This window comes from Merops nubicus, unplaced genomic scaffold (genome assembly GCF_000691845.1).
Source record: "Merops nubicus isolate BGI_N331 unplaced genomic scaffold, ASM69184v1 scaffold41861, whole genome shotgun sequence".
Classification (NCBI taxonomy): domain Eukaryota; kingdom Metazoa; phylum Chordata; class Aves; order Coraciiformes; family Meropidae; genus Merops; species Merops nubicus.
Genome location: NW_008589759.1, coordinates 109 through 15895, shown reverse-complemented (window position 1 = coordinate 15895; position 15787 = coordinate 109). Strand labels below are relative to the sequence as shown.

Genomic DNA, 15787 nt, shown 5'->3' with positions numbered 1-15787 from the left:
GGGAAAGAAAGATCGAGATAGGTTTATGATGACATTTTTCCCTGCTGATCTTTGTTTTCAATAAACTGTGGCACAGGACACAAGAGGCAGAAGCTGTGCCTTTGTATTTAAGAGAAAAAGCACCTTTCAAAAACTCTTTAATGGATTAATTTAATCATTTATTAAAAACCTATCTCAACTCCAGCAGCCACAAGACCCTGTGACAAGAATAGCACATGTAATTATATGCCATGTGAAAAAGTACCTCCTTTTGCTTAAGACTCTTCCCTCCTTTTCACTCCATCCGTCCTGTTTCAAGTTTGTCAGGAAAAACAGCAGACATGCCTATTATGGACAACCTCCCCAACTAATAGCTTGTCACCTACAGCTCCGTCTCCTCATCAAAGGTGTGCTGATTGCCTTAATCATCAAGAACTAGTGATGCCAGGCATCTGTTTTTTACCAGCCACTGCTGGTTTGCACTGTTAAGAACTTTAAACTTTCAGCTGTTTCTGCTCTCTAGAGAACAAATTCAAAAGAATAAACATCTTGCTGCCTCAAAATCCCATGAAGTCACGTATACGTTTGTATCAAGAATCCATAAACCAAAAAGGTTTTTCCCCCAAGGTGGAGGAAAAAAAGAAGAGCTTTTAAAAAATAGTCTGTGGAAAATTCAAGAAGAAAATGCTTCCCACCACCATTAATAGGACATCTAGAATTTCTAGTAGAATTCTGAAAGCAAATGTCTCTACTCAAACAGTGCCAGATTGCTCCACAAGTTCTATGTCATCTGCATCTGTCCTGTTACATCAGTTTGCTCTTCTGATGAAGCACATGCATCAATAGAAATATCAGTCATAATGCAATAAAGACAACAAATATAGACTTAAAGTAACACTGCCAATGGTCTCAACAAATGGCACAGTATCCAATCCATTTGTATTTAAGCAGCCCTTTCTGACATCAAGGAAATGAAGATCAACATTAGAGACTAATTTTGCATGCAAAACAGTGAATGAAAATTAAAATATTTTCCACTAGTTTTATAGTGTCAGAATTACTGAAATTTCTATCACAACTGAGAAAATATTTCCAGAAGAAACATAACCTTTGTTTTGAATTTTTCTTTAGCTGACATATAAGAATTTAATTAAATTATTGAATTCAATTAAAATCAAAAGGGAAAGACTAAAGTCACTATTCAGTCAGTTCAACAGACAACAAACAATTTCAATTCTTTCCCAAGGTCCTAACCTTGCAAAAGTACATATCCAACCTTAACTCTCTGCTTTGTGACACTCCCATCATCTTTTCATAAGACTGAAGCAAGCCGATACAATTTTAGCAGCACTGGAGCCTTACATCTCATACTTATTTTACATGCACATGATGCTAATCCAGCAGGGAGTCTGGATCCTTGGGTTGTTGTATTTAAGAAGCTGTTGTCACAGTTAAAGATGAAACCCAGATACTCAAACAAAACATCCAGAAAAGGACTTTCAAATAGCTTAGAGTTGGAAACGAAGTAAGTAAAAGCTATTCAACACGACAGGACAGGCTAAACAACGATACCCAAGTAAGCATATAAGCACTAAGAAAACATTCAAGGAAGACATGCTTGTTAGAATCAAGATCTCCAATCATCCACTTTTTTCCTTCTACTTTACTGCCCCAGCTGCCACTCCCCCACCCCCCCAATAATCCACATGCAAAGACAAAGCTTGATCAAAAGACAGTTCTACAAAATTTCTCCCAAACTCAATTCTTTTTTGCTGTTATGCCTGCACAAATAGTCTAAGAAGCACATGAGCTATTTTAGCCTATGCTTTATGAAGATTTATATAGACACTTCAGGTCTGACTTAAGATCATCTAACTATGTACATAATTTTCCTTTTAGTTGTAAGTCTTTGCCTGTTGCTCCCACTCAGCTCCCTCCCACTCAAGATCATTTTCAGGAAATACCTGGTGACAACGAGAGGGGGGTTACATTAGTTTCTGAAGAGTGAAGAAGGAACAAGTCTCAACTTTTGAGTTCTGACCACCATTGACATTAGGCACTCGTGAAATTTAACCTATCAGTTAGGTTGGTAAAGACACCACATGCAAACTATGCTGATAGTTGCCAGATACTTGCTGAAACTTTGCCAGTTAAAAGACTGGGACAGTAAGTCTCAAAACTAGTTTCCATCCTGCCTAAAAATCATCTTTGTTCCAATATAAGTAACTGGAGACTAAGTGAAAAACTTTGATCTGATTTCCTTCTAATAAAAGAAAGGTCAGAGCATAGTGTGTGAATTACAACTTGTTAAAATGTCAAAACCAAGTAACCGAAAAGGATGAATGCCCTGATCAAAAGCTTCCCTAACTCAGACCTTGGGAAGAAAAGAATTATCTGCTTGGTTCCCTTCACCTCCTCACACCCCGCTGGAGTACTGCTTTCTTAATTGAATATGTGTATGGAGGGAAAACGTGGCCATTATTTAGGAATTTGGAATTCCCAGTAAAAATACCTATTAAATGCCTCTCAAAGTAAGTCAGCAAAGCTGGCAGGGTTTTCTCCAGACTTGAGTAGTACTCAAAGAAGATAGCTTCAGTTTTATTTTACATAACGGAATGTGAATGACGAGTTCAAAACACATCCCAAGGGCTCTTCATTCTGAATTAGATTTGACAAGGTTCACACCGACTGTAAAGTTCACACAGATAACACACAGAACTGTTTGAAATTACAACAAGCATTTAATATGCTGAATTAGAACAACCAGAATTTCTGCAACAAAATCTTACATGTATGTGATCTCGTAACTTAGAGAGCACCAATGTTTTCATCCAATGAAGCAATTTTTTTCTGTATTACTGCATGTCCTTGTCTCATGAAACAGTAGGCATAATCCTTCTGCATGCAGCTGGTGTTTCTAGATCATCTAGCCTACATAGCTGTTACATACACCATTCCTGCAGCTTGATTTTCTTCAGGAAATATGGAAAAACATTTCAGGCAAATCTTGCTTGCTCTAAATTTGCCATCTTTAAGTTTTTTGTTGTAGAAACTTACTTTTTTCCTCTTACAGAATACTTCGCTCCCAATTCTTCTGCTTATATACTCTTAAGAATTAATAAAATTGTGAACCATTGGGGTTTACAAATGATTACATATTTATAATAAATGCACTGAAAAAGCACCTTGCACTCTAAAACTGGGTTCTACACTAATTCATGATCCAATAATGTAACTTGTGCTAAAAGGAAATTGCTTTGAGTTCCTCTGAAAACACACATGCATGCACATGCATACAGACTGTCACATTCCTAGCAGATTGCTTGATGTTTCCATGACCTTTTATTTAGGTCCAGCCATGGGATGCACATACCAATCAATTCTCAACCCAGATGGATTTATCAGGACTCCATATCTAATATTTCTAATTAGCACACACTCATTCTATTAAAAAAATTAAGCATTACATCCAGGTACACAAATTTGAAAAATACTTAATTAACCATACTCTTCCAACTGTATCCCCAAAAGGCAGGGGAATGCATCCTTCCTAATACCCTTTTGTAGATCACTGTGTCTTAGCTAGTATCACCAGTAAATGAAACATGTACAATTACAAACAGTGAATCTTAATGCATTCTGAGGTAACGATTACCTTTGGATTAAAATATCTGCAGGACTGGGGCTGTGAGCCTCCAAACAAAGCAATGCGGTAATCGTGCTTTTTCCTTCTGGGCCGGGTGCCTTCCACCAACTCCTCCCTGTCTTCTGGGGACAGCAGATGGTATCGCATCCCACCTGGAGGGAAGACAACAGCTGTTGGCAGAGCCAGCGAGCTCACACGTGGAATGGGGTGTTTCAGAGGCAGGGATGGGGAGGGGAGGGAAAAAAGAGAAAGCAAATTTCTACATTACACCCAGAGAGCTTTAATATTAAAGGGAAGAATGCAGAACAGCCTATGAGGATGGAAGCGTACATCCAGATTAACATCCCACTTCAAACTGCCTGCTCCATGTGAAAACAGGACATGGATATAGAGTCACGTTATATACCAACTGATCAATCAACATATTTAGCCAGTATTAACAAGTTTGTTGCACTGAAACAGGAAAAAGGAAGCAAATACAAAGAAAAGGAATGGCAGAACTGTGAGCCTAGAGAGGACAACACTAACATTAAAAGACAAGACTTGAATGCAATGAGAAATCACAGCCATGCCCACCTCCTCATCCCCCAATTTCAGATTAATAAGGAAGGCTTCTTTAGCACATTGTACCTTAGGAAAACCCCTCACTTTTGTTCTACGCTTGACAATGCGAAATATGAGCCAATTGGTATAAGAAAATAAGCTTTCTCCTTGGAAACATTCCAAAGAATGCAAAAATACCAGTGACCTTGTGAGCCACTGAAACCAGACAAAGAAAAATCCTTATTTCTTAAACAATTGCACCCAAGTCACACAAGAAGTATGACAGAAGTGTCAATGGTCTGCAGACACTTGCCAACATCTAGGTTAATTTGAAACTTGGACTGAAGGAGAACAGTTGCGTAGAGTTTAGATCAATAATAAATGAAGCCAACTAGTTAACCACTAACAAAATTTTAAGATTTCTTTCCAGACTACTTAACAACTTTATCTTATGTTTGTTGTGGAGTCTCCTTCCCCAAAGACTTTCAAAGTCTGCCTGGACGTGATCCTGTGCAATGTGATCTAGGTGAACCTGCTTTAGCGGGGGGACTAGATGAGCTCAAGATCCCTTCCAACCCCCACCAATCTGTGATTCCGTGATCTAGGATTTTCTTTCTTACAGGATAAAATTTCACAGATGGTGTCTAAAAACAAACAAAAAAATTTGTTTCCCTTCTCAGCTGGGCCTTGAGAATGCGGTTGTCTGTAGGCTCAACGTCAGTATACATTAGAGATAAAATTAGCACAATATAAGCTTAACATTCTAATTTTCTTCAGGAAGTTCTACGATTTTGTCATAAAATATTTCTATAAAAATTTTTTATATAAAAAATTATTTATATAAAAATTTTGTCATAAAATATTTCTATTATTAATTCATACAGGAACATGAACAATATTGGAGTTTCTAGCCCGTCCCAGAGGCACACTAACACTTCCAATTACCCTAGCAACTCACTGACAATCACCATCCCATTACTTGTCATGGAGTTCATGTCCTTTGCTAGGAGAAAAGAAAGTCATGTCACACTCTGTTACATAAACTGGATTTTATTACATGATAATCTAGTAATCCAACTTCAGCTAAACACAACATCCTAGAGAGAACAGTCAGATTAATTTAATGGGAAAATGCTGTCAGAGCATTTTAAAGCAAACAATTTTTTAAAATGCTACACCATTTTTGAAAATTATACAGAACATTAAAAATTTCAGCTAGAAGTCAACTTACTGATCACCATTTTAAGGCATTCTGGGTTATCCTGAATAAGTGGTTCAGCCTGAACTGTTTTACTTAAGAAGTTCTTTGATATGAGAGGAAATCGGACTTTAGCGAGAATATCGACCATGTAGGGCTGGCGGTTTGGCTCATCGTACTTCAGCCATCTGACTGCTGCGTCATAAACCTGCAACAACAGAGAAGGAAAGAAAAGGGTACAGTACAGCACCACACAGAAGGACAAAAACCTCAACCTTCATGCTCCAAATTGATTCTTCTGCCTGTTGGAGGTTAACTTACACTAACATTTTAGTATGGGGGATCCTTCACTATCTCCTCCACCTAAAAAAAAAAAAAAAATTAAAACCCACTCCAAAACCAACAAAAGAGAACCCCAAACCTAATAAAACAACAAACCAAACCACCCAAAATACAATGCTCAGACATGAAGTATAACAAATGCACAAATACAGAATAAAACCTATCTACAAACCATTTTTTTTTTAATATAAAAAAAACAAACATTTCTGCTGCTTAACTTTATTCTCTTCCAAATGGGAAGCACAAAACTGCAATTCACATTGTTTTTATTAGTGGGTAACCCCTGTACCAGGCTAAGCTTAATATGCCATAACACAGGTAATACTTCACCAGAAGCGTCAAAATAGCTTCTACTTGATAGCCTCCTGAGTTGACAAACTGCTTCTGTTCCAACTCATAGTGTTGGGAATCCAAATATATAGCCATTATGTCTTAGGGGACCACTTAAAGTTTTTAGCTGCAGACTACTGTAAGTTTACCATTCAGAGAGCCTCCACCCTATCTCCTCCTATCCCTATCTCCTTTTTATAAGGAAAGAAAATCAGTTTTCTTAGGGGGCAGGGAGGACAGGATAGGAAAGGTAATCAAGAAATCTCCTCTATTTATCCTCTAGGTCAGGAAGGAATGAAATGAAAATCCAGTATTACCTATATACTAAGGTACTTCCACACTGCTCTCAGACATAGCAACCTTATCTGCTATGGTACCACTTCTGAGTCAGCACTAACTTCATTAAAAGTGATGGCACAGTCAACACCTACTCCCCTGTAAATAGTTTCAGCTACAGATCGGTGGTGAGTGACCAAGATAGCGTGTGGAAAGATAACTAATGGCAGAACTAGAGTTATTCAGAAGGACTGCTAAACCGCCTCAGCAATAATTATGTAAAATAGCCAGGGAGCAAGGGAAAGTAAAGAAAAAAATTTTAAGGTTTAATTCTATCTGCTAAAGAAATTCAACGGAATGACTAGGGCAGGAACATTGTATCCCTTCATCAACAGAAATATTACTTGCATACAGGAAAAATAGGATAACTGGTAAATAAAGCTACTTTCCTTTTTATTGCTAAATGTAAGTACGCTTTACACTAATACAAAAGTTAGAGTGTAATATCAACTTTCAAGCAGTACTCATGAGAAATAGGATTCCTGTGGAAAAATAATGAAAGATTGGTGAGGACTGTAAAAACGCTCAGTGACTTGCAGCTGGGCTGTCTAAAAACAGGGATCATACTAATTGCTGTTTAATTTTGTGTCCCTGACAAGTAGAATGTCTATATTTAGATAACACAGACCTCTGACAGACTCAGAGGCACCTTATCAAATGCCCTTGAGATTCCTGCCCTGCTCTGGGAAGACCAAAGCACAGTGGAAAATCCCTGATACACAGGAAAAAGCAGCAGGTTCAAAAGGTTTTTTTGCATGCCTCTGCCTGAGTGCTGCTTCAGAGATCCCCTGGCTTGCCAAGTAACAAGAATAAATTTACTGTTTGCATTTCATGGTTTTGTGGCTGTTCCCACGTCCTGCCCGTCTCAGCTCACACTGTCAAACTTCTGTGGTTTCACGCTGCATTCTGCCACTTTCCTAGAGGAATTTTAATGACGCCATGCCAAAATTTCTACCACTGCTGCCAAGTCAAAGCCTGCCATTCTACCTCACCAACAAAACTTCAGGCATGTAAATTCCAAAGTGTCAACACTTGCAGCTTCGAGAGTATTTGACCTGAACTCTTCCCAGTACGTGGCAAGAATGTTGAACTGTGACACACCTCTTACTTACACTAGCACCTAGTCAAACACCATATTCAATCACCTGATATTATCCTCCACTCTTAGTAACTCTTGGTTTCATTCAAGCTATTTACTGCAACAGACACACTGAAGAAAACACATTAACTCTGTGAAAGCTAAACTTCAGTCAGGAAAACATCCATTTCTACCCAAGTGGATACACACCATCTTGGCTATGAGATCTGTCTGTTGCACTTCAAAGGCATGAGTCAACTCATGATAACATACCCAAACAAACTTACACTACCCAGTTGAAGCACCAGAAGCCAGTAGCTGGAAAGGCAAGACTTCACTTTGGTTTCAACACATTTGACTGAGAAGGTACAAGAAGTACCCAGCAGCTACAAACACCCTGCAATCAGCTCCTCAGGCTGCAGTGCTGGCACCTATACTCTTCCTATTTGCCTCCAGTAGGAAGAACAAGCTGCCAAACATGCATTCAGGGCTGTGCTACAAGTTGAGTCAAGCCTTCCAAAATAGACAGCTGTCATTGTAATTTCTATCACAAGTTACAACTTCCAACTGAGTGAAACTGCAGGCTCCTTTCAGCCACCTAAACTCTTTTGTATCTGATCCTGAAATAAGGGCCTTCCCTCAATCCACCACTGTCAATGCATCTACCTTTCAGTGTTGTCCTCATCTTGCTTCCAAGCCCCTCAGCTCTACAAGCTTAACTTGTGTATGCACACATGTCCACTGGCAGCAGCTCCTCTCTGAAATGGGCTGAGACCATACTTGGGTAGAGATACGCAGTCAGTAAGGCACAGTTCACTTGCCACTTGGGACTAGTTCACTTTCTCCAACAGCACATAAACCCCAATCTAGAAGGAACTTCTACAATACATCAAACTTAATTCAGCTCACGTGCTATGGAATCAGAGGTCCTACAGCTACCTTGATACAGGAAAACCTTTGCTTACCCCCTTTATGACTTTTTTCTTCCTAGTTTGCTGAAAAAACATATGTAATAACCAAATCTGAAATGTGAATACTCATTAATATTTGGTTTGACCACCCTACGATTCAGTTTATTCTATAATTTAGCAAGCACTGTGTGCATTATATACTGTAGGAACACTAGGAGTGAGGTACCTTAAACCAGTTCTTGATTAAAGTGAAGTTCAATGCTGCTAGTTGGTATGAAACAAGGAATCTCACCTGGTCTTCTGCCCTCACTGTCAATGTATCTTGGTTCAAGAGATGTGTCACACGCTTAACATCAAGCTGAAGAAACTCATCTGTCTTGTAAACTTCAGTGAAATGCTGATGGATAAAGTCATCTGCAGTGGCTTTCAGTTCTGGACAGTCTAGACATTCTGCTAGCACACTTATTCCTGTGAAGAAAAATTAAGAAAAAAACCCCAAACCTTCCAAATTTGAACTGCAATTGCATTTAATGTATTACAATAGAATAAAATTAACTTCGGTGATACTTGCAACCCCAGTTTAATATTTATTACCATGCTTTTTTTCTTTAGAACACATGCTGTCCCAACTCATGCACAACACAAGACAAACCAAAATGAGCACAAGCTGCTGACCCCCATCTCTGCCAAACTACTTGGAGAGTCAGACCTGCAGCACTCGCTGTGTTAACTCTCTCTCTAGCACTGTTTCTTGCTGCTTTGCCCATTTCAGAGCAGGTAACAGTACCTTAACCAGGTCTGAGCCATATCCCACTGTCTAACCAGAACCGCTTGAGAAACTGGATCCAGTTTTATGACCTCCCCTGATCTGCTCATGCAGCAGCAGTCACCAGCCAAGCCAAATTTCCTTCAAGAGTCACAGTGAACTGAGACTCTTCTATACAGTTATCAGAGCCAGCTGCACACCAACAAAAAGAAGTCAAGCTGATGCTGCTGCAAGGGCAGAAGGTTAGCATAAAGGTATGAATAGCAACTGCTACTGAGAAGCACCATTTCCAACCTTCCCATTAGAAACCAGGTAAGCATAGAGCTTTTCAGCAGCAACTTTTGCTCATCATGCTACTGTCTTTCTCCTCCTTCTGTAGAGGAGATGGCAAACGGGATAGAAGCAACTCACCAACCTATGGGCTGGAATTAGCCTGAGCTGCTCTAAGTAGGAAAATGCAAAGTAGAAAGATAAAATCTGAACGCACAACCTCTTGACAAAATTTCAAGAGATTCAAAATAAGCTAATTTCTTTCAAATACACTTACAAAAAAAAAAACACACACTTGAACTGTGGAATTGCCTATAAGCCTGCACAGAACACGTATCAACTTGTAAACAATACCTTGAAGAAAAATTGATTTAAACTTTATCTCCCTTTTTGCTCTAAATTGGCAAAGTATGCAAGTGTTAGACAGTATAATTAATTTTCTTTTTGACAAAAAAAAGAGGAGGGGACATGCCTCAAAGCAAGCAAAAGCAGCATTTTCCTTAGGAGGTGATGTCTGTCTTCCAGCAGTTGTTTCAGAGTCACAGCTGTACTACACCCAAGTCTCAAATGAATCATTATAATTCAGTATAATTCAGATACTCTGCAAAACATTTCTATTGATGCTATAAACACCTCTAATATGACTGAGACATTACTAAGAGAATTACATGACAAGTGTCAGTAAGAAACCCTATAAACAAGTTTATCTTTAATCTCTGATTAAATTAAGTGCACGAAATTTTAGGCATGAAAAAGCATTTAGTTTTACTTGTTGTTTACCTTTTCTATAACATCAAATGCACATTACGGCTACAGAACGCATTAAATATGAAACCTGCTCAGATGACATTGTGCATTTCAGTCAAAATGAAGAGCAACTAGTAACAAAGTAACCTAAACTTATCCTGTTCATACCTTTAAAATTACATACTAGTTTTGCAGAATTACAACTCTGTCAAATTCTGTCTCCAAGTACAGTAACAACAACTGAAAGCTCCACCTTACTAAAAAGATGAAGTTCTCTAACAAACAAGAAGCTCCAGGGTGCTGCTGGGATGAGACCTCGGACAGCAAGTGACAACAGCTCAGAGTAAAATTATTTTCACACACCTGGATTTAGCCAAATATTTCTATCTTTTAGACAATACCATCTATTTTTCAGGAACAACAAAGTTAAAAACCAAGCAGGAAATTTAAGTCTGCTTTTCTCTTACCAAGACAATTGGATGCATCAACTTGTTCTTTCAAGAAGTCCACACACATTTTTTTCACAGGTTCAATTTGATATTGGTTTGCTGCATCTAGTAAAGACTGGACATTATTGCTGTTAACTGAGATTCTGCAAAACAGAAGGACTGAGATTAGCATCATTAAAATTACCTACTTTGTTGTAATAAAGCAAACCAAAAAAGCAATTTACACCAATTCACATAAACAGCAAAATCACTTCCCTGCTATTTACCACACACACAGTGTGAAGACACCACCTCCCTTCATGAACTTTCCAGATTGCCTTCACTTGCTCTGCTTTACTGAGGAAGGGCAGAGTAACCAGTCCTGGACACTGAATGATAAGGCTCTAGCACAGGCCCTCTGCAGTACCATCCTACCGCTTTAACTTGTGTCACCAGCCACTTTCACAAAACAGAAAATGAACAGAACCGTTTTTTCTGACAATCTCCTACTCTCCAACAGGCATCAGCAAAAATCTGCCTAAACTCACTGTTGAGATTGCTCTGGCTGATTTACCAGAGCACACAAGCAGAACAACCAGTTCGGCAGCGCTTCAAGATAAGGTACAGAGCCCACAGACGAGGGCCTGGGCACCAGGAGAGGCAACCGCATGACTGGAGGGCTGACAGCAGCATCTGTCCCTCACCACTAAGGAGTATGAAAGAAGATTCCTCTCAAAGAAAGGAGAGACTCTTCCTAAGGAGAGTTAATGCAGATAGGACAAAGGTGAAAGGTCTGCCGTCCATCAGCCAAGAGAACTGATAAAGAAGTACTCTTTACAATCCCAGTCATTTGCATAAGCTATTTCAAAAAAAAAAAAAAAAAACTAAAACAAAGCACCAAGTAACACACACAGAGGCAGCCTGAGATAGGAGGGAAATGCTGCTCACAGAGCAGCTCTCTGCCCTGCACATCCTGACAGGGAGGTGTAACTCCTGGAAATGGCTCTGTGCAACAGCTACTATGGCCATAAAGAGAAACCCTGCTGGTATCAGTAAGGGCCTCAATTTCAGAGCAACGGGAAATATCATTTGACTGCAACACTGAAATCAAAACCTGTAAGTGCTCTGAATTACTTTCTGCAGACAACTATCACTCTCTTTAGTCTATAGGGCTTCCTACCAATTAAATAAAAAGGGAAGGAGGACAGAAGATGCAGTCACATCAGGCTGTAAACAAGGTAAAGAACTGCAATGGTAACACATACAATGAATCATAAAAGCATTATTTTAAGATTTTATCATTTACAATTGGCAGGCTTCCCAGAAAAAAATGTCAGCTGTAAATAACAAAACTACCTTGCAGTATAAGCAAACTCCACAAGCTGTTCAATGATGTCAGGTTCTGCATCTTTTAGTTCCACTTCAAAGGACTTTGACTCAAGCATGTTTGCTGCAAAATACATTAAAATACAAACTACATCAGTAAGCCACTCTAGAGACAGTACGTTTTGCTAACGCTAGAAAATAAAGTGACTATACAAAGCCAGATCCTGCTAAAAACTGCAGACACTTGATGGCTTCTTCCCAGGATTCCTAATGCAGGTCGGGAAGGAAAGGAGGCAGTGGGGCAAGCAAGGTAATGTGGGGGTGTGCACGCTTGTACTATGTAAATTGTGATAAACTGCATTTAATAGAAAAGGTCACAGCTGCTGTTGACTGCAGTGCAGACTGCCAAGTTAGCATTACCAAAACCAGAAAGTGCAGGCTGCACTTTCAAAAGCTATTTCCACATTCAAACTGATAACAATAGAGACAGCTCTGAGCTCCCCACATCCAGACACAGCACTGTCAGTTTGCCTACAGATGGTTCCAAGCTGAGCACTGGAAGCCATGGTTATATTACTTCTACTTGACTTTGAAGTGTGTTTCATAGCACAGTAATTTTGTATGTGGAAGTGTCTAATAGAAATAAGCAACAGTGCAGACAAATTCTATGATGGGAGTAAAAACTTCCAGTGTTCAAGTTAAGGGAGGGTGACCAGCTCTAATCCAGTCTATGGGCCCAAATTAGTAAGAAAGCTTACATATGAAGTAACACTTGACTTGATCAAGAGAGACTTAAAGGGAGAACAGAGATGAAAGGAAGGCCATAAAATGAAGAAGCCTTCACTTATACTTACCCCTGAAATTAATCACTTTCATAAAATAAACAGCTTTTCAGCCACAAGTCTAACAGGTAAATGATATCATCATGAAAGCTTATAATCAATTTTGAAAAGACTTACTGGTAAACATCAAGTTAAAAAAATGACTGGCTGAAGCAAGCACAACACGGTGAGCTGGAATCTTTCTTTCTTGAACCATTAGAATGACATCACACAGAGTTTTCTAAATTAAAAAAAAGACAAAAATCACAAAGGTGAGTATTTAAAAAGATCTTTCAACAATATTTATTTAAAAAGAGCTTATGGAAATGCATCGCTTGTCTTAATCCATAGAACTCAAGAATACTATGTAATAAAAGATTCTGAAAATCAAAGGTAAGTTCAGTAATCTGTTGAACTAACAAAGTTCAGTCTACCTATGAATTTGTACCTTAAGGATGATCACAAGTAATATGAATTTTGATTAAAGTTTTTCTTGCAGCATTTACCTCAGCCCCAAATAACACAGGCTCAGCAGCATCTACCAGGGGCTTATATTACCCTCCCTTCATCAATCAGTGGCTCTCTTCTCTACTTCATTGTCAAAAAAAATCATAGGGATCTCATACCTGAAGTCTGCCATCATATTGCCCAGCTAGAGTGAGTGATGAACAAGTTCAAAGCATTCAATGGAACATTTTTAAGAAAATATATCCCAGAAATACCACTTCTATGGAAGGGTTTGACTGGTCATACCTGATAAGCAACTAACTCACTTCCAAAAAATATTTCTCATTTGTTCATAAGATGTTTCTCCCACACACGTGATCAGAAGAAGAAAGTGACAGAACTTAAAAAAGTTGTCAGGAGACATGATAGTAGCAGATTGGGATAAAACCACATAATTTCAATAGATTCTCAAACAGCATCTTTTCTAAGAACATACTGACTGGAATAAATGCACACCATCCTACCGTTAATTTTAACATTCTCTTTATTAAGAAAGAATATCTGAGCAGCACGGCTTCCTAAACTCAAGAATCCATTTTTAATTACTACCTGAAGTTCATGGAACGACTTTCAGAAACACCTACCGACGTCCATCCCAATCCTATCCCCAGGAAAGAGCATTTCTACTGTACAAGTATGGACTTGCTTAAAACAGTGTGAGAATGTTTTCCACACACAGAGGATATTACCTAGGGCACAATTCACAAAGCTGGTAAGCCATAGATATAGCCCCTCTAAATAAGCCTATTTTGCCATTTCTTGAAGGAGAGAACACTCAGAAGCACACACTGGACAAAAAATAAATGATAACTTTTTAAAAATGTTTTAATTAGAAGAGGGGGGAAGCACACAGCCTCCTTTGCACATTTTTAGCTTCAAACCACTTATGATTGAAACAACAAGAAAAGAGACCACTGGAAAAAAAGTTTCAGAAGAAATCCTTTAAAGCTGAAATTCCTAACACATCTGTTTCAAAACAAGTACTGGAAACTAGTAGCACAAGATACCATAAAATCCTGTGGCCAAGCTTTGCTAAGACTTGCAACTATTGTTTGAACTCCATGCTGCACTTCTAGGATACATTTAGTGCCTCTATTTGTAAGCCAACACAGACCATCGTTTTCATTTTTCTCCCTACCATGTTTCTGGGTGTGACTGTTCTGTGGAGGATTTCTGTGCTTCTTTCCAGAAGGACCTATTGATGTCAATGAGTTGTCTCAATGAGGCAACAGATGAGTGGTGTTACACCAAGCAGAGGACACACCCAAGCGTGAGCTTGCATTAGGATGCTTCATCTTCCAAATAACAGGTTCAGCAACGCCTTGCAACTCTGACCAAGCTTCATGCTCAGCTACTTCGCACCCAGCTGACCTCTACTTGGCTGCAACAAAGGATATTTATGCACATGCTCTCAAATAGCTCTGTAAAAGCCACAAAGACGTGGGCCATCTCATGTTGGAGATGAGGAAGAAGTCCTCCATGCACTAAAGACACTTGCCCCCAAGGTCTCACCAGTACTAAGTGCAGGCATGCCCAGAGTTTAAACTCCTACACTCATGGAGGCTGCCTCCAAATCCCAGCTCACACAAAAAGCTGCCTCTTCAGAATTGGCTGTTCTTTCCAATCTGCCTATTTTCATACAGCATTAAACTAACACATTTAAATAGCTAGTGCTCCACATTCACGTTCCTATTTCCATCACAGCAAATGTTTAATGCCTGTCATATTTAGGCTTTATAACCACAGCATAGTTCTTGACATCAAAATACAGGAAAAAGCTGCCTCCTAAACTTCAACACAACTCATCAGGTGACCTCAGTCACAGCTCGGAATATGTTTACAGAAAGGAAGTTTTCAGTGAAAAAGTAGATCATAGGCTTTAAGTCCCAACTTCTCTACCTGAGGCCATTGAAACCAATTTGGTTTGCCATACATAGGAGCCCAGTAGCGGGAAACAGTTTATGCAGACCAGACAACTGATGGTGCATTAGTGAGAGAAAAACAGGGCTGAAGTGTTGGAGAGAAGCAGAATCAACACTTGCTAGAATAGGACCCAGACTGCTGATGAACACAGCATTAAAAGCTGGACTGAACCCTTGGCAAGACTAACGCTAGGAGACAAGCAACTAAACCCTAAAAGTTACAACACATCACAGTGCCAAGTATGAATCCCCCATCTGTTCTTGTACAGCTGGCTTCAGAGTCAGCTTTAACTCTGGCTCCACATCACTGTTTTAAAATTAACAATAATAACACAATCAAGCCAGCTCCTCCTCCATGGAGAAAAATTTCTTCATATGCAAGGAGCTACATGGATCATCCTTCTGTCTTGTGCCAGAAACCTAAGCATTTTAAGGAGGAAAAGAAAATTTAAAAAAAAAATTATAATAGACTTTTTTTTCCAGTTTGGACAGCTCAGGTGAAATCCACTTGTATAATTATAATTTTGCTTACTGCTCTTGCTCTACTGCTAAACAGAAGAGCCACCTTTAATCATTAGACGATTCATTTAGGAGTGTGATCTGCCAAAAAGGTCAGTATTTGTAAAGGTGAGGCCAC

The 15787-nt window shown here is 39.1% G+C and overlaps 1 protein-coding gene across 1 annotated transcript in view; it reads right to left on the bottom strand.

Moving 5' to 3' along the window:
- KLHL7 (kelch-like family member 7) overlaps nt 1-14894 on the bottom strand; it is a 22595-nt gene extending 7701 nt beyond the window's left edge. Inside the window, exons 1-7 of the mRNA XM_008949685.1 lie at nt 14880-14894; nt 12860-12962; nt 11931-12024; nt 10614-10738; nt 8656-8831; nt 5400-5574; nt 3635-3777 (exon numbers count right to left, since the gene is read on the bottom strand). Coding sequence (XP_008947933.1) covers nt 3635-3777; nt 5400-5574; nt 8656-8831; nt 10614-10738; nt 11931-12024; nt 12860-12938 — 792 coding nt within the window. The 5' untranslated portion in view covers nt 12939-12962; nt 14880-14894. The remainder of the gene's footprint in view (nt 1-3634; nt 3778-5399; nt 5575-8655; nt 8832-10613; nt 10739-11930; nt 12025-12859; nt 12963-14879) is intronic.
- Between the last annotated feature and the right edge of the window lie 893 nt (nt 14895-15787).